This window comes from Hemibagrus wyckioides, linkage group LG02 (assembly GCF_019097595.1).
Source record: "Hemibagrus wyckioides isolate EC202008001 linkage group LG02, SWU_Hwy_1.0, whole genome shotgun sequence".
Lineage (NCBI taxonomy): Eukaryota > Metazoa > Chordata > Actinopteri > Siluriformes > Bagridae > Hemibagrus > Hemibagrus wyckioides.
Genome location: NC_080711.1, coordinates 8,773,928 through 8,801,427, shown reverse-complemented (window position 1 = coordinate 8,801,427; position 27,500 = coordinate 8,773,928). Strand labels below are relative to the sequence as shown.

At 44.0% G+C, this 27,500-nt stretch overlaps 1 protein-coding gene across 9 annotated transcripts in view; it reads right to left on the bottom strand.

Annotated features, from left to right (window-relative positions):
* The window catches only part of spop (speckle type BTB/POZ protein), a 108,431-nt gene that overhangs the window by 8,325 nt on the left and 72,606 nt on the right, over positions 1-27,500 (bottom strand). For all 9 annotated transcript variants that reach the window (XM_058412343.1, XM_058412369.1, XM_058412352.1 and 6 more), the window contains 4 exons: positions 26,580-26,707; positions 12,435-12,612; positions 9,001-9,056; positions 496-618 (listed from right to left, as the gene is read on the bottom strand). In XM_058412343.1, the coding sequence (XP_058268326.1) occupies positions 496-618; positions 9,001-9,056; positions 12,435-12,612; positions 26,580-26,707 (485 nt within the window). The remainder of the gene's footprint in view (positions 1-495; positions 619-9,000; positions 9,057-12,434; positions 12,613-26,579; positions 26,708-27,500) is intronic.

Here is a 27,500-nt window from a genome sequence, read left to right as displayed (position 1 = left end):
AAAATCTCCTTTGAGATTTGGCCTGTCCTTTAACTGTCATCCACAACATGCGCGCACACACACACACACACACACACACACACACACACAGCATGCACTATGCCTATAGAGAAAGTGTGAGGAGCTTTAGGATGTTTCATGACAAGATAATCCAGCATCAGTATACACTAGATTTTCTAACAGCTATAAAGAGAGACTAAGACACACACACGCTTTTACGACATAAGCATCAATATGAGCAGTGCATTAAATAGCCCACTGTTATAAAGCTGCACAAGGCCAAAAAGAGCCATCATCATAATAAAAAAGAGAAATGAAAAGTGATGTAATAAAGCCATGGACAATGCGAGTGTGAGGTGCTTATGCAATGGAAACCTTTCAAAAGACTTCATCACCGCTGCTCAGAATGTGTCTCTTATTCTGTTTCCTTTAACACAACAGGAACATTGTGTACCTGTGTGTGTGTGTGTGTGTGTGTGTGTGTGTGTGTGTCACCTTGTCAGCGGCAGCAAGCAGGTCGTCGGCCATCTTGTCCAGGTTGGGTGCTTTGCCGGTGTAGATAAAGCACATCATCTCCTTAAACACTTCTGGCTCCACGTCGTTAATCTCCACTCGGTTCTGCGAAACACGAGGCGGCAAAAACACAATGTTGATATTGTTCATTTACACCACAGCTTCCATCTGTTCAGAACACTCTCACTCACTGCTCCTGAAATACGGATACAGGAAAAAAGGACCATAAAATATATTTACAGAATGAATAAATAATTCCAGAACTAACGCTGTTTAAAACATCTACACCTACCACCCCCTCCAACACCCACTACCCCTACCACCCCCTCCAACACCCACTACCCCTACCACCCCCTACAACACCCACTACCCCTACCAACACCTACCACCCCCTCCAACACCCAGCACCCCTACCACCCCCTCCAACACCCACTACCCCTCCCCCCCCCTCCACCACCCACTACCCCTACCAACACCTACCACCCCCCCCAACACTCAGCACCCCTACCACCCCCTCCAACACCCACTACCCCTACCACCCCCTACAACACCCACTACCCCTACCAACACCTACCCCCCCCTCCAACACCCACTACCCCTACCACCCCCTCCAACACCCACTACCCCTACCAACACCTACCACCCCCTCCAACACCCAGCACCCCTACCACCCCCTCCAACACCCACTACCCCTACCACCCCCTACAACACCCACTACCCCTACCAACACCTACCACCCCCTCCAACACCTAGCACCCCTACCACCCCCCCCCACCCCCACCACCCCCCCCAACACCTACCACCCCCTCCAACACCCAGCACCCCTACCACCCCCTCCAACACCCACTACCCCTACCAACACCTACCACCCCCTCCAACACCCCAGCACCCCTACCACCCCCTCCAACACCCACTACCCCTACCACCCCCTACAACACCCACTACCCCTACCAACACCTACCACCCCCTCCAACACCCAGCACCCCTACCACCCCCTACAACACCCACTACCCCTACCAACACCAATCACCCCCTCCAACACCCAGCACCCCTACCACCCCCTACAACACCCACTACCCCTACCAACACCTACCACCCCCTCCAACCCCCAGCACCCCACCCACCCCCAACAACACCCACTACCCCTACCAACACCAACCACCCCCCCCAACACCCAGCACCCCTACCACCCCCTACAACACCCACTACCCCTACCAACACCTACCACCCCCTCCAACACCCAGCACCCCTACCACCCCCTACAACACCCACTACCCCCTACCAACACCTACCACCCCCTCCAACACCCAGCACCCCTACCACCCCCTACAACACCCACTACCCCTACCCACACCTACCACCCCCTCCAACACCCAGCACCCCTACCACCCCCTACAACAACCACTACCCCTACCAACACCTCCCACCCCCTCCAACACCCAGCACCCCTACCACCCCCTACAACAACCACTACCCCTACCAACACCTACCACCCCCTCCAACACCCAGCACCCCTGCCAACACCCAGCACCTTCCACCAAACACCCAGCACCCCACCAACACCCACTGAACCCCCTCCAACACCCACTACCCCTACCAACACCTACCACCCCCGGCAACACCCAGCACCTTCCGCCAAACACCCAGCACCCCACCAACACCCACTGAACCCCCGCCAACACCCACTACCCCTACCAACACCAACCACCCCCTCCAACACCCAGCACCCCTGGCAACACCCAGCACCTTCCACCAAACACCCAGCACCCCACCAACACCCACTGAACCCCCGCCAACACCCACTACCCCTACCAACACCAACCACCCCCTCCAACACCCAGCACCCCTGCCAACACCCAGCACCCCTGGCAACACCCAGCACCTTCCGCCAAACACCCAGCACCCCACCAACACCCACTGAACCCCCGCCAACACCCACTACCCCTACCAACACCAACCACCCCCTCCAACACCCAGCACCCCTGGCAACACCCAGCACCTTCTGTCAAACACCCAGCACCCCACCAACACCCACTGAACCCCTGGCAACACCCAGCACAACTATCAACACCTACCACCCCCACTAATTCCCACTACACCTACCACCCCCGCCAACTCCCTCAACCCCAACCAACATCTACCACCCCTGCTAACTCCCACTACCCCTACCAACACCGATCTCCCCACCAACTCCCAGAGCCCCCACCAACACCCAGCAACAACCACCATCCAACATCCTCACCAACACCCTGCTACCCACCAGTGCCATCCTTTCCTACAACAGCAGAGTCTGTCATCTGGTGTTCTGCTTTTACCACAGCAACTTGTATTTAAACAATTTAGTGGTTTATATTTAATATGATGTTCCTGAACATAATAAAAGTTTCTATTTTCACCTACACTGCAGCTGTGATAAACAGTGGTGTTACAGCTTCCCTCACGAGCATCTCTCTGACTCTCTCTGTCTGTCTCTGTGTTTATTATTAGCCTTGGATCATGTCTATGTATGAGCTCTTACTATAAAACAAAACATATTAAAATGAGTACATTAATACAGATTCATTATTCATGTTAGAGCCAGAACTGCTGTTCCAGCTGTTTAGTATTACAAAACCTACCACCCCCTCCAACACCCAGGGCTTCACCACCCCCCAACACCCAGTGCCTCTACCAACACCTACCACCCCCTCCTACACCCAGGGCTTCACCACCCCCCAACACCCAGTGCCTCTACCAACACCTACCACCCCCTCCAACACCCAGGGCTTCACCACCCCCCAACACCCAGTGCCTCTACCAACACTCACCACCCCCTCCTACACCCAGGGCCTCACCACCCCCCAACACCCAGTGCCTCTTCCAACACCTACCACCCCCTCCTACACCCAGGGCTTCACCAACCCCCAACACCCAGTGCCTCTACCAACACCTACCACCCCCTCCTACACCCAGGGCTTCACCACCCCCCAACATCCAGTGCCTCTACCAACACCCACCACCCCCTCCTACACCCACTACCCCTACCAACACCCAGCGCACCTACCAACACCTACCACCCCCTCCAACACCCAGCACCTTCCGCCAACTCCCAGAACCCCCGCCAAACACTCAGCACCTCTACCAACACATTACAAAACCAGTGCAATTACTGGACCAATCAGATTTGAGAATGCAACCGCTCTGTGGTATTATATTCCATTAACTCCCAGTTTTTAGTCAATGTTTTTAACACATGAAAGTGGGCAGTACACCAACACTCTGAAGCTTTCTACTCCCAAGTTAACACACTTACTTGTTTTATCATCACCCTTGATTCTGACTGTTACAAGACTGTGAGAAACACTGCGGCAAAATAAATCCATCAAATATAAGACATCATATTCAACCATGTCTATAAAACAGAGCTGCCTAGAGTCCTCAAATTCAGGTTCATCCTGTGTGGAAGCGGTTTAGTGTGATTTATTTGGACCTGTTGAGAAATTTAAGGACACAGCATCCTTTACTTGAAGCACAACCTTCAACACTGTCAACATTACCATGTGTACACATCGCACACGTATGCCGCGATCCAGGGATTAGCCTGATACGATCGTTCTAAACAAATCCTACGACGAGGAACACCTATCATTCCCTTATTCCAGAAAAATCAACATCACGGCTTCTTCTGCACAAATAAACATAAGGGCAGGATCTGTTCCCTCTCTGACTCCAGTGGCAAAAAAACAAACAAACCACTATGTTCTTGCTATTCCTTTTTTTCCTCCCCCTTTTCTTTTCTTCCAGGTTGATTTTCTAGAATTAATCCTACTCCCTATTTCTCGCCTCAGGCCACTGTAGCAGCTTTTTATCGTTCACCGCTGTGCTAACAGCCACCCAGCACCTTTTTCCCGCTCCGCCTGGGAACCAATTACAATCCTGCTTTATCCAAAGCACGGCGACCCGCACAACATGACTGAGGTCAACGCAATAGAGCGCCACTATAAAGTGCATGCACAAGCGCACGCACACACACACACACACACACACACCTTTCTGCTGTGACTAAGCAAAAAGGAACAGTGAAAAGCAAGTCTATAAAACCCACAAATCTAAATTAAGTTCACACTTTTCAAATGAAAAGGTCAAAGCAAGGCTTCACTCAAGCGGTCATTTATCAACATCTGAATAACAAAAGAGCCACACGAGTGTATGTGCAGAGCTACACACACACACACACTCTGCAACAATTGTTCTTATGAGTTGAGCTTCATATAGACTGCTACTGCACTTACTCAGCTTTTCCTTAGAAATGACAATGAATTATTAAGCATCAGTCAGACTCATTACACAGACATTACGCTCGAAAGCATGTTTAAGTATGTAAAGCACAACCAGGGAAGGAAGAGAAAGACAGGAGAGAGAGAGAGAAGAGAAAACAAATGTGATGAGAGAGAAGGGGTGGATGATGTGAGAAGAGAGACTGGGGTAGGGAGAGAGGTGAGAGAGAGACAGGGAAGGAGTGTGAGGAACAAAGAGAAAGAAATACTGAGAAACAGAGAAAAGGACACAGTAAGGGAGAGATCAAAAGAGAGAGGGACAGATAGAGAGAAAAACAAGGAGGTGAAAGCGAGAAAGCGAGCGAGCGACACAGAGAGAGAGAGAGAGAGCGCAACAATGAGAGAGAGAGAGAGCGCAACAATGAGGGGGGGGTGAGAAAGAAAGAGAAAGAAATACTGAGGTATCTCAGTAAAAAAGAGAGGGACAGAGAGAGAAAAACAAGGGAGAGAGAGAGAGAGCAACAGGGAGAGACAGGGAGTGAGTGTGAGAAAGAAATACTGAGAGATATCAGTAAAAGAGAGAGGGACTGAGAGAGAAAAACAAGGAGAGAGATAGAGAGAGAGAGAGAGAGAGAGAGAGCGCGTGCAACAATGAGAGAAAGAGAGAGAGCAACAATGAGAGAGGGGGGGGTGTGAGAAAAAGAAAGAAATACTGAGATATCTCAGTAAAAGAGAGACAGATAGAGACAGAGGACAGATAGAGAGAAAAACAAGGGAGAGAGAGAGAGCAACAGGGAGAGGGAGTGAGTGTGAGAAAGAAATACTGAGAGATATCAGTTAAAGAGAGAGGGACTGATAGAGAGAAAAACGAGCAAGAGAGAGAGAGAGAGAGAGAGCGCAACAGGGAGAGACAGGGAGTGAGTGTGAGAAAAAAAGAGAAAGAAATACTGAGAGATATCAGTAAAAGAGAGAGGGACTGATAGAGAGAAAAACAAGGAGGTGAGAGAGACAGAGAGAGAGCGTTAGAGACAGAAAGAGAACCAGAGACAAGGAAACACGAGGAGGAAGGGAGACTACAAAAAACAGAGAGAGACAGGTGAAGTGAGAGAGAGAGACCAGAGAAAGGGGCAGACAGATAGCAAGAGCCAGAAAGACAGAGAGACTGTGTAAGACGCTGGAACCTGTAAAAACTCAACATCCTCTTAACAAACAAGAGGAAATGCCTACAAAAAAAAAAGAGAAAAGAAAAGAAACCCTGATTCTCCAGAGCCAAATCTAGACATCCCAAATGCCAGCAGATCTGAAAATATAATACAAAAACAAGGTATGATGAAATTCGAGGAAAGAGCGGAGCGGAAAAAGATGAGAGCAGAAAAGATGGCACAGTGACCCAGCAGTTTGTGAGAGGAAGCAAAGTGTGGGGAGGAACGAGAGAAATGAGGAAGCGGTGTCAGTGAGAGGATGAGAGTGAATACTGCTGCGTCAGGAGCGTGTGGGTTATGACAATGCTGTCACTGCGTGGGGGGAAGAAAAGGCACAGGCGTTACAAGGAGGTTCACCGCGTATTATTTTTACTGCCATGATACTGAAATACATTAGCGGTCGCGGCTCAGCTCACACAACATATTTCCCGGCTTAGCGGCTGTACCGAAAAGCGGCAGCACGTTTCAAGAAAACTAAAAATAAATAAATAAAACATAATTGCCCACAAACTGCTCCATCTTCCAGTGTTTTCCACCATGAGCCAGAGATAAAGCACAGGATTATGGGATACATAGCACAACAAAAACACACGCGCCAGACGGAGGTTTCTCAGACACTGCATTTGGATGTTACTTCCTAATTCCTGAAGCATTATGTTTCAGACGCCATCCATGTCTCGCCAATTCTGAATCTGTTATTTATTTTTATATATTTATTTTATTTACAAAAAAACAAATCTTATTACAGCTCTTTAATAGGGATGTACGTTATGGTCACTCTGATAGCTTGAGTACATGCGATTGTCCAGGGTCCGTCACTGTACTGTACGTCAGACTCGGATACAGACGCAATAAAGCAGCAGAGACGAGTAGTGTGGATGTTTTCTGTGTAGAGTTTTATAAATACGAAGCATTACGGCGTCTGTAGCTGATCTTCTGTTATAGTTTAACATGCGTTTAAATTACTGTCAATGACATGAAGAGAGAGAGAGAGAGAGAGAGAGAGAGAGAGACACATGGGTTTACTCGTCCACTTAGCTGGACAGTGTGGAAAATGATATGAAGTACCAATAGACCCTTTTTGTGCCGACGTCACGATTACGTCACAGCGCTAGCCGGAGGCAAAACAAAGGGAGAGAAACCATCATCAAAAATGCTCGCGTCTGCAGCGCACACTTCATATCAGATGAACTTAAAGAAACTATTGTTTTTTTCGTTGGTCTGATTTTAGTTTGGTTTCGTGTCTAAATGTTTCTTATGCATGCTCAACTCATCAGAAATTAGGGAACGAGTTCAATGATTTCTCATGTAACGCTAACTTTTTACTGTGCAATTTAGCAAACTGGTAGCTAACGAGTGGAGACTAAACGAAGGAAACCGTTTGGGTCATCTCCCTTTCTACAGCTGCCAGAAGCACTATCAGATAGGAGTAGATGCCGGGTCACTCGACCGGAGGTCATCCTGTCACATCGTCCACCCATCGAGTGAGCGTGTAAGGGTCGGCAAATCGGATCCCGTCCGTTAAAGTAAATTTTTTTCAAATAACATTCACGGTCCTGGACAGTGAGTGACCTTACATAGTCAGATAAATTCGGATTTTGACCGGTCATTGTTTAAAAACAAACCAACAAAACTTGATAACTCTTTCTGCCTCCGCCTAAGCTCCGCCCACAAAAAAAAATCACCACAGTGTTTAGTAACAGAAAAAGGGTCCGTATGAAGCAAAACATCTCTAATCCATATAGATATCATATTGATTTGAAGCTATAACCAGTGATTAGTTGAAGAGATTGAAGATTCATTCTCAGTCATTCTGAATCGTCTGCAAAGCCAAGTCCTGCTCATGTCTTTTATTCCCAGGTTTCCTTTTACTAATTTTTTATACTGTTACAGTTAACCAGTCTAGTTGGGAAGACAGCTTCACACACACACACAAAAAGAAAAGTCAGGAGCTGTTTGAAAGGTCGCATTTCTATCAGCTTCCACAACGAGACATAAGGAATAAAACACGATGGGCGTATTGCAGGATGAAGCCATGTCCAGTACAGTGGAGCTTGTCTGGTTTCCAAAAAGAAATGCAAAATGATTTCATGCACAGTGACGACGAGCTCCGTTTCCCTTTAATCCCTTCTGCTGCCGGCTGGATTGTGCTTTCTGACGCATCATTGGTCGCGATTCAAACAGAGGAAACTCTGACCTTAAAAAAAAAGTATTGATTAAATTAAAAACAACAACAGAAGACCGCTCCACAAGGAAGAGCTTTCAGTAGGTTTGAAGGCTACAGGAAAATCAGTTAAAACGTGTAACAATCTAAAAGTGTTCGATCTGAGACTCGACTCGAAGCAGAACATGAAAACTGATCAGGTTTCATTGCTGATATTCATAAACTAGTGCAGCATGTCAGGATGGAGAGAAATAAACCGCCGCATACTGTACACTCAGTTTAAAGGTAGCTTGATGGGATGTGACTCTCAAAATACAAAATCCCTTTCCATTATTTCTACACAGAAGCACAACATTTCCGAGCGAGTTTCAAGTGGACGTTACATTAGAAACCCTTGGTATATCTAATCCTGCTCATTTTCCCTCAATTATTTTAAATGAGGTTGTTTTGTGTTGCTCAGGCTAAAAAAACATGCTGTACGTTGATGTACAGTATTAAGTGACTGAATCCAGCTCGCGTATTTCGACAAGGCGTGTGGACCGCAGACGTCTTCCCTGAAGAGAGATTACCGAGGCACTTCTGCACTGTAGGATGACTAAACGAGATCTTAGAATAACACTTGATCTAAGATGATCAAGTAGCGCACACCAAAGAGTTCGAGGGAGGCTCTGCGTCTTTTACTGCTTCCTACACCATGGGAGCTTTGTTCCACACTTTGAAGTTTAATGAGAGAATAAAAGCCAGAAAAGGCAAGTGAGAGTGAGAGAGAGAGAGAGAGAGAGAGAGAGACAAGGGGTAGACGGTTAAAAAAAAAAAAAAGAGGGGAAAATAAGTTGAAAAAAAATAAAGAAATAAAATAACATACCTTTTTGCTCTCCTCCATTTCATGCTCGAACATGGCGCTGAAAACCGGAGAGCGAGCTGCAAGGGAGAGAAGAGATAAAATGAAGTCAGTCATCAGTATTCAGAACATTGGTTCATTTGTAATTATCAGCCTTGCATGGGGGAAAAAACAAAAACAAAAAAAAAACGAGTGCGCACGTTAAATGTAAACAGAAAAAGTTGAGCTGAAGAAAAGATGATGATGATGTTCCTGGAGAATAAGAGAAGGTTAGACGCCATCTTAGATCATCGCCCTGTTCTGACCTCAGACTGCCATCTGGTTGCACCTTTAATTACCTTAATAAGAGAGGAGCAAATCCTCCATCATCTCTAGCAGAAAAATAAATAAATAAATAAATCATACGGGACCCGTGGCCATATGTTCAAATTCAGTACTAGAGCACAAAGCATCGTTTCCCTCTAGACCATATAGTAGTAATTGTTATGAAAAGCATAGTGCTGGCAAATAGGTGTTGGCTGGCAAAAACACTTTATATAGTGATTTTCCACACACACACACACACACACACACACAAAAAGTAAAGTTCTAGCATTTTCAAGCCTAGTTAACCCAGCTGTATTTAAAGATTCCATTCTGTCTGTGGTGCAGGATCACAGGCACCTTGTCTGATCCCCTGGTCTTTAAGACAGTCCAGTTTTGAGGACACTGTTCCCAGTGCATCCTCAGGGGGCTTTCACACTGGCACTTTAGCCCGAAACGGCACAGATCACAAAAAAAAAAAAAAAAAAAAAAAAAGAGTAATATAAAAGCTTTCATGTGGACCAGGAATGTCCAGGAACAATCGCACATGGACTCCAATGTGAAAAGAAATTGTAAAGAGCGGGTATCCGTGTTTCCATAACCTTTCTGTCGGCTTTAACCCATTCACAGCTTCCAAAAACTTTATATCAGCACCTTACCGCTGTAACAGACCTAATTAACTTTTAATTAAAACGTAGATATGTATATGTAAAATGGAGAAAACTCTATCAGACTGCATTAAAATAATCAGTTGAATGAATCAAATTGAATTGTGCTGTCCATCACCGGGGCAGATATCCCAGACCATGTCCCTGACCATCTGCTCTATCAACTATGTGGAACTTTCTTTTCAAATGGTCCACTGCTTTGCAACCTCAGTGAAATTCTTGCCACAGTTTCCGGGCTTTCATCAGTATAACACACAGGAACGGGAGGTAACTATTATTAGATACAGTGATTTCTCACTGACGTCCAGTAGGCTACATTTATTAAGCCCTTAAGCCAGTCATAATGGCTTTGTACAGAAACGCTCCGGCACGAAACCAAGCCCATTTTTTCCCCATCAGTCATAAAACACTTGATTTTTTTCCCCTCTACCACCAGTCAATAAAAGCAGCAGTGGTTTTTTTTACACTTCTAAATAAAAAACCCTCCGAGTGGCCGTAGTGTGACCTAACTAAAGCCCGAGGACTGCATCGAAATCATCACTGTCTAAGATGGAAGAAGAAAAAACAACAAATGCAGCAGGTCAGACCATCTGTTTTTAAATGTATAACTTTCCACGCCAGCTTGTTGATACAGAGAAGCAGCTCTCACTGCTGGCAGGGTTAAACAAGTCACAGGATTCTCCATCTCTCAGTGTGCAGCATGGGAGCTTCTAGCCTAGAAAGAACTACGAATGCTTTAAAGAATTACTATGAAGAGGTGCTAATGATGCCAAAAATAGTGACGCTAGAAAACAGTGTTAAAGTTGAGGTGTTAACTTTGACAACTCTAGGTAAGGCTAATCTTAGGCTGAGGTTTTTTATTTTTATTTTTTAAATGCCGTCTGCAGCTCCTAATTCTGCCTCGCTGATAGTGCCTGAATACCAGGTGACGTCTGGCACATTGCAGCCTGCTCTAATCTCTCCTGCCTCTCTCAGTGACTCGCCCCGCTCTGACCGGCCATCCCCTCAGCGATTAACGAGCCGTGAGCTGATACGGAGAGATAACGAGGATCGCCGCCCCGGCTGGGCCGTGACTGACGCGAGCGACATGCTGGGAGATAGAGAGGGGAAGGAATGGCCAGAGAGGAAGGTGGAACAGGAAGGAGAGAGGCGAGCGATATAAGCTCTGGTCATTTCTATGACTTTTATATAGGCTAGAATTATAGTGCAGTACTCCCCCTGCAATGCAGAAGTACTGCAGAAGAGTACCCCCCTCCATTTTTAGGTACAAATCCACTGGATGATATTCGTGTTCAATCCAAATGAACAAAAGTGCAGAGTACACAGAAAGTTTACTAGAGAGTATGAACTAGTACAGGACAAAGAAAGCAAAGGAAACGCATCAGACACTATTCATTATTGTCGCTTTTCATTCAGCTACAGAAACTTGAGAATTCATCTTTCAGGAATCTTTATCATCAATCTTCCATCCATTTACTCTGACTGAATGGCTTTGCATTAACTCTATATGCTCCCTACGTAGGGCAGGGCATAATAACCCTATTATAGACGGAGACAAATATAGCCTATAACCACTATAACAAAGCATGCCAGATTGAGCCAGACTCTAATACGTGGATGCTGGAAATGAATATTATTTATGTAAGAATTGTGCATTTATTCCTAACCCCTTTACTTAAACCGAGCAACAAGGGTCAATTAGCAAAAGAGTTCGATACGAAATAAACTTTGCAGTAGCTCCAAAGTGACTGCAAATATTTAATCAATCATTAAAAAAGTTAGAACTAGACTTGTGCAATATTGATTTTCCCCATTAAACAAAATCTCCATTAATAATCACCCGGAACAGATAAACAAACACAAAAAAATAAACCCTGAAAACATCGCAGCAGTACGTTTCGTTTTTTGTGTCTTCTTTTTTTCGCCAAAATTGAAAATTGACTCTCTTTTGTAATGACATGTCTGTTACAGATTGTCACTTCAGATTGATGTTTCACCCTTTTCAGAAATCCAAAACAAACCACCAGCATGGAGCAGGAGTTTTTGCAGAGAGCTTGACATTTTCCTATATTATTTCCTATATATATTATAAATATATATATATATATATATATATATATATATATATATATATATATAAAATAAAAATTAGATGTAAATAATTTAACAAAAAATTAAAAGTCTGCAGTCATTTTAATTAATTAATTCATCCATTCATTAATTCATTTAAATAAGTGTATTAATTTTTCAATTTATTTTTTGTTTGTTTGGTTTTGTTTTTTAAAGTTAGAGCAAAAAATTAATAAATTTAAATAAATAAATAAATCCCAATTTAAAAAGTCAATAATTTCAGGTGAATATAATATTATAATAAAATGCAGTACACTCTAATATAAAATGGTTACATCACACAAGCCTAGAAAGAACAACTATACAGTAGAAGTTCATTACCTTCTAAGGAAGAGTGTGTGTGTGTGTGTGTGTTACCTGCTAGGATGGCTTTGTGAGCCTGAAACTCCTGGCCAGCGACGCAGAGTGAGCAGTCTGTGAAGCGTGAATGTTCCCACAGCCCGCCCAGCTCATCAGCCAGTCTGCAGTCCGGAACCTTCACCATGTTCATCGTGTTCTGTCCAGAGATGTTCACCGAGTCCTGCACCACACTCACCTATACGCAAAACAAAAACAAACACAAAAAACACACTCGTTAATAAAAGCATCAATAATCCCCAATAGCCCAGTGCAACATAGTGTGCCGTATCCTTGACAATAAAGGCGTGTCCTCAGCTCCCTGTTGGTAAACACTTCCTGTGAGCTTCCAGACGTTAGTTCATCTGTTCAGAAGATCATATTTCAGTCAAACTGATGGCCATGTTACACAGCGACTTGAGACGCTAAACTACAGGTACTCCAGAGGGACACTAGCATGTCGAACAAGGCTAGATAGCTAGTTATCTCTTAATTTACACAAATTGCTTCCATTTGTTTGTGGCATGTGTGTGTGTGTGTGTGTGTGTGTGTGTGTGTGTACGAGAGAGGCGAAAGAGAGAGAGAGAGAGAGAGAGAGAGAGAGACAGAGAGAGTGTGTGTGTGTGTGTGTGAGGCCACCATGCTGACTTTGCCACCTGTTCCTGCAGACAGCAAGCACATTCATTTATCTCTCTACAGGGCACACACACTTAAGCACTGAAACACACACACACACACACAAATCACGATCCAAAAAAACACAGATCAAAGATGCACACACACTATAAATTTGAGCACACACACTCAAAATTATATGCCAATCGGGAAGCAAATAAAATGAAAAGTCATAATTGCACGCACATTTACATGCGGCTTGTGGAGCCAACAGATGGAAGCTTTTTAATTTTTTTTAACTCTGCTATAATTAAAATTCATTCCCCACGGCTATCAGAAACGAATAAATTGCCTTTTTTTGCGGAGCTCTTCATGCCAGACTAGTTTTACACCTGACCAACATCTCATAATACGTGGTTCGTCATGGCAACAGGATCAAGCGAGAGCTCAAGGCGGACGATGTCGCATCTCTCACACAACACACAACACACACACAGTAGCAGTGTGTGAAATATGAAGAAAGAGACGGAGATATGGAACACACACAACTTGAAAAACAAACACACACTCGGAGCATAATGTGCTGACAGACAGACACCAAAGAAAGGAGCATGTGGGAGTAGAGAGTGGCACACAGGCAGAGGGGAAAAGTGCACCGCAAACAGGAAATTAAATGTCAAGGACCCTTGTATGTCCTTAATGGAGGACTAAATGTTCACCTCGGGGAAAAGAGAGAATGAGAGGATGTGTGTGTGTGTGTGTGTGTGTGTGTGTGAGAGAGAGAGAGGTGTTAACAGGAATAAAAGGATCAGACATGTCATGAGAGAAGATTGATGAGAATGAAACAGCTTGTATTGTGTTCCATTATTTCATCTTAAGTGGTGGCTCTTAGTGTGGGCTTCCTGAGTGACAGACAAGTTCTTCATGTTGCTGAAACATTGAAATATATATAGTGCTGTGCTTAGCGTCTGAGTCGACTCATTTTGGGATTCCGACAGCACTGATAGCAAATTTCTGACTTCTCTCTCACTCACACTTCATAAGAGCCACTACACTAATACAGGGCATGGCCTCTCTTTGCTCTCAAGCCTCAATTCTGCAAGATGTGTAAGATGGAAATGCTCCTTGTCCATGCTGACATGATCGTTTCATGCAGCTCCTGCAGATTTTTCAGGTGCACTTTCATGCTGTGAATCCCCCGTTGTACCACGTCCTGAACAGATTCAGATCCAGTTCTGGGAAAGCCACTGAAGAACACTGAGCTCATGGTCATGTTCAGTTTGAGGAGACTCAGGGTTCATGGGTTCATGCTGTTTGCGCCAAAATTCTGACTCAAACATCTGTGTGCCTCAGCAAAAATCCAGATACATCAGAACAGGCTACATCTTTCCAGTCTTCAACCGTCCAGGTCCAGGTTTAGCGAGTCCTCCTCACAGCCTCAGCTTTCTGTTCTTGGCTGAAAGAAGTGGAACCTGACATGGAAGATCCCAGGAGTTATAGAAATACTGAAAAAACAGCCTCGACTACTTAACCCGTCACCCTGATGTTGACCAGCCCAGCAAATAGGAGATGAAAATCCTTAATCGTTAAACGCTCGACAAAATGCTTAGATTAGCTCCGATTATTCTTTAACGCGAAAAGAGACGGCCGTTTATGAGAAGTTCGTTCATCATGATGAATTAAGAGAAGGGAATGGAGTAGGTGGAGTGAGTAGGGGGTTTAGCTTTCCTCTGGCTCCACTCAGGCCTCCATGGCCACTAAACACTGACACGTTTATTCTCTCATTATTCTGTATAATATCAGCCATAAAGTACAGCCTTGTACAGTATAATACACACTGCTTTAAGGCAGATGCTTCGACACCTGCTGCTGTTCGTGACGGATACGGATCCTTTAAAGCCAAACACGGAGTAATGACAACGGTTGACATCGAGATGAATACGCAGATGCGTCTTCACACGCAAGAGATTGTCTACACTCACCATCCACGTCATTATTACATTCACACAGTTATCTAACCAGCCAGTCATCTGTAATGCACTTCATGACGCAAGAGCTTCAGTTAATGTTCACGTCAAACATCAGAATGGGGAGAAAGGTGTGATCTCGGTGACTTTAACCGTGGCGTGGATGTTTTGAGTATTTCAGAAATCTGGAGTTTAAACAGAACGGTGTGAAAAACAAGAAACACAGAGTGAGCGACAGTGCTGTGTACTGAAACGCCTTGTCTGTAGTAACTCGAACGAGCTGTGGTGATCAGAAAAGCATCTCAACACACAAAACACATCAAACCTTGACATGGCTGGTCTACAGCAGCTGCAGATTCCCGTTCTCGGCTGACAGGAGAGGAACCTGATGTGCTCTTCTGCTGTTGTAACCCATCCAGCTCAGGGTTTGATGAGTTGTGTGTGTGCTGAGATGCTTTTCTGCTTACCACAATTGTACAGAGTAATTAGAGTTACTTTCTGTCAGCTCAGACCAGCAGATCATGCAGCTCCGATCTCTCTCGAGGTGTTTCAGCCTGCAGACTCGCAGCTCACAGGATGTTTTTGGGTTTTTTTTTTTTTTTTTAGTCTAGCAACTGTTGTGTGTGAAAATTCCATGAGCTCAGTAGTTTCTGAAATACTCAAAACCAGCCCATCTGGCAACTAGCACACCAGAATCAAGGGCACTTTTCCCCCTGTTCTGACATTTGATGTGAAAATGAACTGAAGCTCTTGACCTGTATCTGCTTGATTGTATGCATTGTGTTGATGATTAGATATCTGCAGTGCTACAGAACATGCATGGTGTACAGGTGTGACTAATAAAGTGGACGGTTGCGAATATATGGGCATATGTCCCTAATGAGCAGCTAATGAGCGAGTGCTGAATGTTAAACACATACACACGTCCCTGCGTGTGTGTATATGCACACGCATGCATGTGTGATCAGTCAGCTCAGCTCTCTCTCCCTGCAGTGTGATTAATGAAAGCAGCTGTGGGAACCATGCTGCGAAACACAAGAACACGCTCCTGTCTCTCTCTCTCTCTCTCTCTCTCACACACACACACACACTCATCACTTGCTCATTAGTAAGTTGTAGAAGAGTAGCAAGAGAAGATTAAGAGAGAAGGAAGAAAAGATTACACACACGTAACCGGACTATAAGGACACGTTAAATCTATTTTTTCCCCTTTGTGTCACAATTCCAATAATGAGCTTTGAAATCCAGTCGATACGCGTCACTGATAGCCTTGAGACCCTTTCACACACGTGCTGGTTAATCCGGACAGGGTTAAGGGGTCGCATGATTGGACATCCTGAGAAGCAAAGAGTACAGAGTTTTCATTGCTGAACTTTGGTCTCGGAGCGGAAAGCAGCATGATTCGTCATTTTCCACGAATACAATGAGGGCAAATATACTTCGAGTGTGTATATCCACTGCAGATTTAGACACAAAGACCTTATCTTGTGAACTACTACTTGTAAACGTGAATACAAACGCTTAAATAAAAAAACACTGAAAAGGGCTTCATACAAATAAAAGATAAAAAGATGTACGGTTTTATAAAAGATATAAACACTGCAAGAGAATGCTTCAGTGCAAAAAGCCCCTGGGGTTATAGATATATATAAGACACTGCAACTGGTTGGAAAGATTTTACACATCATGTACAACCATGGTGAAGGAGCTTGCTGAGGTTCTTAAGGACAACATGATTCTAACACTTGTAGTATTGAAGACCTGAAAGGAGAAGTTCACTTCCAGAACAAACATCTACAAATAATTGACTCATCCAACATGTTCATGTCTTTCTTTCTTCAATTGTAAAGAAATAATGATTTTTGAGGAGAACATTTCAGGATTTTCTTTCGATGTGATAACATAATACGTAGCATCATGGACGGGCATCCCAAAGCTAATGCTAGACGAGTTTTGAGGTTAAAAAATATACAATTTTTTATTTTTCTAAGAAAACGACTGATCCTTTCGCTAGATAAGACTGTTCTTCCTCGTTTAGAGTTCCAAAACTGCATAAACGGGCACCATAGAAGTCCACTATATGGAGAAAAATCCTGGAATGCTTTCCTCAAAAAACATCATTCCTTTACGACTGAAGAAAGAAAGACACGGACATCTTGGATGACGAGGGGGTGAGTCAATTATTTGTAGATTTTTGTTCTGGAAGTGAATTTCTCCTTTAAATACCTATGTCTGGTTCAAGTTTAAGGAGCCACAACTTATTACCCCTGGACAAGTTCACGGGGGACTTCACAGTGTGCTCTTAGACTAATGATTAGAAAGCGACAAGCCAGGAGTCACCTGAAAAAGAGTTGCAGGACAACGGAAACACAGCAGGAACAACAAATACACAGGGAACAAATAAGGATCTGCGTCAAAATCACCCGTTTCCACACACACACGATTCCTTTGCTAAAAAAAGAAGCATGGACAAGCTTGGTCAGAGGAAACGGGGGAAAAAAGAGAGACATCTCTGACAATAATTCAGCTCATCACGTTTGAAGAAAGAACTTCTACATGCCTTTCAACTAAGATGAAACCGTGCGCGAGTTCCGGAAATCATCAGGAGAACTTGTGTATAAACTAAAGCCAAAGCGTTCCAAGGAAACGGAACACAAACAGGATAGCGTCTTGAGGATTTATCATATGATGCACTGACAGGAGGCTGATTCAAAACTTTAGTGCAGTGAAGCAACAAGAACAACAACAACAAAAAGTCAATCAAGAAGAAAAACAGAAGTGATTTAGAAATGAAGGAAGTGGCAAAATCTAAATCGTCTAAAATGAATGAGACAGTCGGTCTGGGATGCAGCAGATTATACGTCTCGGAGAAAACAACGTAGAAAGAAAGATAAAGGTGACAAACAAGTGTTTGAAATGCTAAACTCCGCCAGATAATTAATGCTTACAGGACGGAATGGGACTTTCATGGCAAAGTGTGAATGTGTGCATCCGGGTAAAATACCGTCTCGAGGCTGGACGCTGGAATGAAGCGTGAACACGAACTACTAGTAAAGATAACATTAATCATCAGACTGTAAATGAACATCTTCACATTCAAACATACACCGACCAGGCATAACAATATGACCACCTGCCTAATATTGTGATGGTCACCCTTTTGCTGCCAAAACAGCCCTGACACCTTTCTATCAGAACCAGCATTAACTTCTTCAGCAATTTGAGCAACAGTGGCTCGTCTGTTAGATCGGATCACACGGGCCAGCCTTCACTCCCCACGTGCATCAGTGAGCCTTGGCCGCCCATGACCCCGTCACTGGTTCACCACTGTTCCTTCCTTGGACCATGTTTGATAGATACTGACCACTGCAGACCGGGAACACCCCACAAGAGCTGCAGTTTTGGAGATGCTCTGATCCAGCGGATCCACCACAATTTGGCCCTTCATCAAACTCGCTCAAATCCTTACGCTTGTGCATTTTTCCTGCTTCTAACACATCAACTTTGAGGAGAAAATGTTCACTTGCTGTCTAATATATCCCACCCACTAACAGGTGCCATGATGAGATGCTCACGTCACCTGTGTGAGGATACACTGTACTGCACATTCATGACAATCAGCCAATCATATAGCTGGGTTAGTGTTAGTTGTATAATAATGCTTAAAATCACACAGATATGTCATGCTAATGTTCACATCTAACATCACATCAATGCAAATAAACTGTGATCTCTGATTTTAACCGTGGCATAGTTGTTCGTGGGATTTGGGCTGGTTTGATGGGTTTTCTCCATATAACAACCTCTTATATACGTATCACTTACATAACGCACTCTTTGCAAGCAGGAGCATGTACAAAATGTCCAACCTTGATGCTACAAGAGCAGAACATCAGCTCTCAGTCAGCCACCAACAGGAATCTGTCACTATAGTTAACACAGGAGCACCAAAATTAGACTAGTTCAAGTGGATAAGGCTCTGGGTTGTTGATCAGAAGATCAGGGTTCAAGCCCCAGCACCCCCAAGCTGCCACCATTGGTACCTTGAGCAAAGCCCCCCCCCAGTATGCAGTAATGTATACGTGACAAATAAAGGCTTCTTAACCTAACTTAAATAAACAAATAAACATCTAGAATAAGATGTCGGGGGTATTAATCTTATACAGTGGTGCTAATATTGCACTTGTAAAGCAGACGTTTATCACAAAAACTACATCGTTACGGATTTTCTCCAGAAACAGAAAGCGAGTGGAAATAGCAGGAGCTGTTCACTGAGTGTGTAATTTGAAGCTTAACCGCTATCTAAAAACTGAGGCCTGGGGGCATCTAGCTTAAGTGAGGTCTGAGTGAGAGGATGATCCTTCCAATCTGTCCTGCTCGTGTGTTATTGTGTTAAGGCTCGGCACGGCGCGGGACGGCCCTGTCTGCCGCCAGCTACTGTAATAAAGCCCTGCGCTGTGCTCAGACAACGAGAAGGACAAACACCTCATAAACTCTGCACGACACTCCCTCTGTTTTATTCTTTCATTTAACGGCTGTATGCAGAGGACTCTGTCGTGGCGGCGGCGTCTGTTTGCGTTCGTTGTTTGGAGATGCGAGCTGTGTGGCCAAGCATGAAATAGTGTCAAAAGAAAGAACGCCTATCAGATGCAATAAGTTCATTAATTCTATGGAGAATGGGTATTTATCGCTTTAGTGTTTAATTTAGCTGAACAAACAGCACTCATACACACACAGATATAATGCATGTGCAAACAGGCACACACTGCAAAATTAACCAAATTAGCCTCATCAGATCAGGCCTTCTCTTTCTATCAAAAGTAATGAGGTGTTAGGAACACACACACACACACACACACACACACGTCTAATTTAACATCTCTCATAAGCATCTCTTTTTTTAATGCAGGATTAACCTTTTGCCATCTAAAAACACACACACACTTCCAAACAAACAAAAGGACAAATCCATAATGAAGTTAGAACACAAACAAATATAAAAAGAGGATGCTGGAATTACTATAAAGACTTTCTTTAACAGTTTGATCTACTAAACATAAGTGTCATGTTTCATACACACTGATGCATTTCAAAGCAAAGAAATGGTAGAAAAAGGCTTCAGAGTGACTGACCTCTCAATGACCTGCAGGATCTATGAGAAGGAAAGGAAGCAAAGCACTGGAATTTGAGCTACTGCTGATGTGTGAGAAAAATAGATCTTATTCACCACACACACACACACCCACACACACCCACACACACGCAGACGCACACACGGATCTTTTACGCATCATTTCCACTCAAGCTGTTCTCAGTCTGGCCCTGACCACAAACACCAACCTGCAAGTCTCTCTGGGACCTTCAGCGTGTGCACGCATCACATCAAACCCACTGCTGTGGAAGCATTTGGAGAGTTTTGTTTGTGAAATCAGCTGGTGCTATAATGAGGGTCTGACAGAGAGAAACGGAGTTAAATTACGTTAGTTGCCGTATCTTAGCCCCGAGAGCATCACGGAACTGGGCGAGCACACTGGAGCTCTGATTTGCTTCACATGAGAGTGTTCGGTTTGGAGTCTGGTTCCTTTCAAGGTTTCTTAATATTGTGTCTTTGCCATGGTCACCTCTGGCTTGTTCATTAGGGCATTTGCCTTGAGAATTCTCCATATTTGGTGACGTGTGAAAGCTGCTTCGGTGCCCAGAAACAGTCCAGACAAGCAATCGCCAACCAGTCTTGCTTCAACTGAACTGGAGTGCACTAGAAGCTACTCAATCTCACGCAGAGGGCTGTGAAAGATCCATCTCGTCTTGTTTACTTGCTCTTTCAAGTTTGCTGGGTTGGTATGAGATAGTGGAGGAGTGAAGAAGAACCAATCTGGAAAAATGCATCCCCTTGTGTTGGCCCGCATGTCTTAAAATCTTCTAGAAGAACAGCTCCTTGCCTGCATAATGAAAGCCATGCATCCAAAAAGTGCTATTCTGCACCACTGTTGCTAAACATGAATGCCCTATCAGGGTTAAATCCACAGTAGTCACCGACAAGGAGCCAAGGAAGCTAAATCCAGGTGGGAGGGACTTCCTCTTCCCTGTCAATCACAGTAATACAAGCTAACTCTAGGCACATATGAGCTGATGTATGTGGAAGAGGGCAGACAGCGCTAATCTCCGAGTGTGTTATGCTGCCCTGTGACACAGCATAAGGAAGCAGCTGGCTCACTTCAAGCATCTCTGAGGAAGCATGTGTTAGGCTTCACCCTCCCCGGTGGTTGCTGTCTTATTATAGGGGAATGCAGGCTTGTGAGTGGGAACTGGCAGCTGAGCAAACTGGGTAGACAACCTAGCGTCTACTATACCATCGATTCACAGGTCAGAACAAATTGTTCTACGAGGCAGAAAAAAGCAGAACCGGAAAGCAAACTTCGGAGCCTCTCCCATAAATATCGGGTTAGGAGTCAGACACAAAGTGTGAAAACTCCCTGAATCTACATCTGGATTACAATAGAGCTACACTGTGACTATGGTAAGTGCGTTAGACAAATAACAGTGAAGAGAATGCGTTTGGGAGGAAATGCATGAGCTATGAGCTGGAGGCACAAAGATTCACTTCAAGGCTACATCAAGGCTTCACTCCACTCCTCCATCCATCTACCTCCATCATCAAAGTCATTTACAAGCCTTTATCATAGAGCACTACTGCCCTCCTCCCTCTCTCTCTCTCTCTCTCAACTCCCTCTCCTCCCTGCGTTATCTGTGTGTACTGCAGATGCTGCAGGCGTAGCACTTTTCTCCCTTTTCTCCTAACTACTTACTGTGAATTGTGTATGGGTGTGAATGTGTGCCCGTGTGTGTGTGTGTGTGTGTGTGTGTGTGTGTGTGTGTGTGTGTGTGGGGCACAGATGTTGCAGCTGTAGTAGCTCTTGGAGTTATCAGCGTGGCATATGGCGACACCAAATGAAAGATGGGTGCTGTCAGGGATAGAGAGAGAGCAAGAGAGGCTGAGAAACAAAGGGAGGAACGATGCACAGAGGTGAAAGGAAGACGGTGTGGACGCGGCCATAAAACAGAGATCGATGGTGGTGAGGGGGAGAGGACATGAGAACTGAAAAACGGGAGCGAGTAAAAGAGTCAAATATATTTCGGAAAACCTGCTTCAAATTCTCCCAGTAGACAAGATCATAAAAATAAAAAAAAAAAGCTGAAAAGAGTTCAGGTCCATTTTCCTCCCTTCATCTCCCTCAGTGTGTAATGACATCCAGCGCAGCACCTTTAATGGGAACTTTCTCCTCATTAAATACCTACAGTTGGCTCACACACATGCATACACATCTTATTATTCCCTTGATGGGGAGATTCGGTCCACACAAAGAGCTACAGGAAGACAGCACCGCTAACCCACTGCCATCCTCCTGGATAAGCCAGACGCACACGGGTGAGGATGGAGACAGAGGAATTTGTCCACAGTTGGCTTTAAGACTCGGCATTCTTTCTTCTAGTAATTGTGCGATTTGGAATCTGTAGGGGACGCGACAGCAGAGAGACAGGGATAAAGACAGAGGGACGGGAGCAAAGAACAGAGGAGAGGAAATAACAGAAAATAGTATGATTGTGGGTTTTGTTTTCCTGCAGAAGCTGGAGCAATAGCAAGGAAACAGTGAAGAGGAAGATGATCCGATCTCCATTAATCGAATGTAAACTCAAATAATTAGCAGAAGCGAAACCTACACCCAGGAAAGGCATAATTAACGAAGAGTGGGTAAAATTTATAATTATTAAAGATTACGACTTTAGAACATTCCTCAAGTTCACAGCTTTCCTGGTATGTCCTTCCAAACCTGTACACCTCCCTTCTTCCATATCAACTTCCAGGACCTTGGCAGCGTTCCTTCAGAACCGTACGCCAGTTCCCGGACTGAAACCTTGGCCAGATTTCCACCCAGTAACATCCAAGCAACATGTAGCACGTACCCTATGTACAGCCCTTCGTTAGAAAAAAGGATGCTTGTTTATTTTCAAGGATGACTGTCTTGTCTGTACTAATGAGGAGTCTAGCAATGACTATAATCCACAACCCAAGACAGCTCTTTGAACCCCTATAAAGCCGTCTTCCGGCGCCGGACAATAAAAAGGAATAAGAACGGAGAGATCGGACCCTTCTCCGGTCTTATCATAAATAACCCAGTCAGAATGTTGCCTTTAATAACCCTAATAAAAGTGAGATGTCTCTGCACTGAGCCAATCACAGATCAGCCTTCACACAACTGTCCCAATTAGCGTATGCTCAGGATGCCCCCTCATAACCCTCAGACGCTGTCTAGATAACGCATCATCCTCCTGACCAGTTACCATGACGGTAATGTCATCTACAGGAGCAGCCCGAGAAGGAGATTTTACTCCAGACGTGTTCAGACACACAGGTTAAGCAGACAGCTTAAACAAATCAACAATCTAAACAGGTTAGAGACGCATCATTCTGACTATATGAAATCAGGAACCTACAATCCTTGGACATCATGGTTTTCTGTTGGTTGCAGCTGTGCGTAGCCCCTCATGCTAGGCTTGTGAGAACGGAGGTGGTGGAAGCAGCATCAGCGAGGATGTTTGTTTAAAATGAGCACAATGTGATGAGACCCATGAGCGTAGATCCTGACAAGTCAAAGTAAAGCACACACAAGTCTTAGTGCTCAGCATTCGCTGAACTGAACTCTTCATGATTTGTACCGTTCTGTTGTTTTTGGCTTGCTAATAGCAGTGTGATCGCTCAGGTTGGCTGCTCTTGTGCTCTCTATTAGCATACACGCTCTTTGAACACTATATGACCGAGAAACCCTGTTTAACACAAACACTAAAAGGAAGTGACAATGGGATACTTTTAAAATAGAAAAAATATAAGACACAAAGTAGTACATGCGACGTAAAGTCCAAGTTATGTTGTTTTCCCCTCAATTAATGTCTTTCGCATCTAATTAACTGTTTAAGCTGCCTACTGTAGCGGCTTCTTTATTTATTAATTCCAAGCCTGATTGTGGTTATGGATTACATCAGAAATATAGCTAATTAATATGATTAAGAAGCAGCCACACAGGCTTATTATGTACAAGGTCAAAGAAAAGTTTGCATAGAAATGATAAAGCAATATAGTGCAGTACTGAGATGATGACATCAGGCTATCCAAAAGGGAGTTTTTGAGGACAACCTTCACTCGCTTGTATTTCTCTCTCTCTCTCACAGTCACAATCCATTTCACAGGAAGCAAAGCCAGCAGACTAACAACCAACACTGCTCAAGTAAACACACACACACACTCTCGGAAAAGGAGGAGCTGAGGACATGTTTCGGTCCCTGTGACGTAACCGGACCCAGTTTGGAAACACTTAAAACGAGCCCTCATTCTTCTTCCCTTCCCTCCCCCAGCTTTCTCCCTCGTCTTCCTCATCCAAAAAAGGCAGCAAGCCTTCTGCTGTGTGCCTGCAGGCTTCATTAGGCCGGCTTGAAACAGCCAACTCTGTGGAGCATGCGTTAAACATTAATCACTGCATAGCATTAGTGCATGTAACCTACTGCAGGAAAGGAGAAGAGAGTGCGGGCAGACACTCAAAATTCTACCTGACCTTTTTCCTACAGGCTACATGAGGACGAGTTATTAATTCAGGAGCGGGAGAGTTCTCGGAGAACACGTCTGTGGGAAGTACAGTAGGGGGTTAAGTATGATATCTAGCCTAATCCTCAAAGAGTATTTGAGAAGCCGATAAGTAAAATATATGCACATTGATGATTAAGTAGTAGGCTCTGCTGTAATGACAAAAGTAGTCACATTATATATATATATATATATATATATATATATATATATATATATATATATATATATATATATATATATATATATATATATATATATATAGTGGGGGAAAAACACAATAAAATGGCATATATGATTTTTAAAAAGTTTAATGAACTTAGAAATGGGTACATCATTTCCCAGGCCATTACCTTGCTGAGCAATATAAACAAAGCAGAGCCTGCATTTACATCTTTATCTCCATTTAAAAATAAAGGCAACTTAACCCTAACCACCAGTTTGCACTAGCATGAGATAAAGTGACAGGAAACAAACGACATGTGGCACAGTTTAATTCTAATATACACCTTACTCACTTGTATAATGTTGAAACTGTAGTGTGCATATTTACAGAGTTTTGCAGATGAGAGAAAATGTCTGCCTGTCTATATAAGTTACGATATATACACTGACCAGGCATAACATTATGACCACCTGCCTAATATTGTGTTGCAAAAACAGCCCTGATGCACTGTGTGTCCTGACACCTTTCTATCATAACCAGCATTAACTTCAGAAATCTGAGCAACAGTGGCTCGTCTGTTAGATTGGATCACACGGGCCAGCCTTCGCTCCCCACGTGCATCAATGAGCCTTAGCCGCCCATGACTCTGTCGCCGGTTCACCACTGTTCCTTCCTTGGACCACTTTTCATAGATACTGACCACTGCAGGTCGGGAACACTCCACAAGAGCTGCAGTTTTGGAGATGCTCTGATCCAGTTGTCCAGCCATCACAATATGGGCCTTGTCAAACTCTCTCAAATCCTTACGCTTGTCCATTTTTCCCGCTTCTAACAGATCAACTTTGAGGAGAAAATGTTCACTTGCTGCCTCTAATATATCCCACCCACTAACAGGTGCCATGATGAGGAGATCATCAGTGTTATTCACTTCACCTGTCACTGGTCATAATGTTATGCCTGATCAGTGTGTGAGATTATATAAAGAAAATCTTTACCTGCACACTTTCTTTCTTACTATGTTAGGAAAAAGATGTTGGACACACCAAAGAAAAGAAAAGGAATTTTATTTTTAAGCAAAGAAATTAAGATGAGAGTTTGGGGGAAAGGGGCGGGGCTTCAAACCGCTTTCAGTAAATACTACAATATTGATATAAAGAGAGATTAAAAACAATCACACAGCAGTCACTCCTTCCAGATTCGCATGTGAACTGGTGCTGAGGTTTTTATTGAGATGGGAAAAGAGAAGGCTTTTCCTTCTGAGCATTTTTGAGTGACACTCATAACAGCGCACTCCGATGTTAAAGTGCGGCGTTTCTACATAAAGCCCCTCACATCTGCAATCGGCTCATGTTAGGTTTGGCTTTTTCTTCAGTTCTCCACTCACAATTGTGGTTTCAAACTGCAGCTACTACCCATTCAATGTTTGACGCTTAAAAACAGCAGCTACTGTGCATAGACATCCTGAAGAGAAATGAAGCTTAGAAAGTGCCTCTTGTTAGTGTACAAGTAGCTAATACAGATCTTTTGACCGCTTCAATTGCTGCTGCTGATGATAGCATGAAGTCTACCACATGACATTTTATATAAGATTCAGATTACTGCATTATTTCATTTGCTTTTAACTAGTTCACCACAAATATACATATATACACACACACACTGCTGTTTTTCATTGGAGCTATAAATAATGCTGGCTAGTACATGCTCACACGCAGCATCACTACACACCCACAAGAGGCAAACTCCAAGCAGTAGCTCGCTCTCAGTACAATCCGAGCCCTTACCTCACAGAAGAGTGTCAGTTTGTCGTCAGGTAGTAGCCCATTGGCCTCATCCAGCAGGAAGTCCCGCCTTATGAACTTCTTGAAACCCCAGTCTTTGCCTTGCACGAACCTGTAGGCCCGCTGACTCTCTGCAAACAGACCACATGTTTGTAGTGTCAGCATTTCAGCTTTAAACAGCATGTGATAATAGAGTGACCGTCAGACACAGAACATCCCTGATGGTCCGAGTCACAGCGACTCCTCGATGATTTCGGCTTTCAGGTCAAGTACAGTGTGGCTACGACGGCAGAGGAAACTTAATTAAATAACATTGTAGAATTAAATTGTAAAACAAAACTTCTGAAACAAAGAGGAAACTGTATTCACGGTGTATTCATTCTTGTGGTTTAGTTACACACTGGAGCTCTGAAAAGGTAGAGGCAGAGAAATAAAAGGGCATTTGTTACAGACTGAATAAAAAAGAAGAGGAGAAAAGAAGCCATCATTGAGCTATAAACATGATTCAAGAGAATGAATATACACACAAAACTCGATGTTATCCATTAACTGCCAGCGCAAATAACAGCTTTTCCACTACATTATTTGCAGCCAACTTCAAACCAAAAGCTATCTACCTTTTTCTGCATACCTGAGCTCACAGAACATCAACGGTAGGCTAATGTCGAAGTGATTGACAAGGGAACTCTCAGGCAATAGTCCTCTCTAGACTCACGGCCCACAGGCTGCTGAGACATATACAGGGTTCAAACTCCTGACAACAAGGTGAATGCACTTCTCTTAATATTAAATGCTTCCTCCTTGTCCTTGGGGTGCAAAGCCAGGCCATTCGACACAGAGTGGTAGTAGATGTGCAATGAGGAAAAAGGTGAGGAGAAGGTCTGCTGTGATATAAATTATAAATGTTACATTTATCCCTAATGA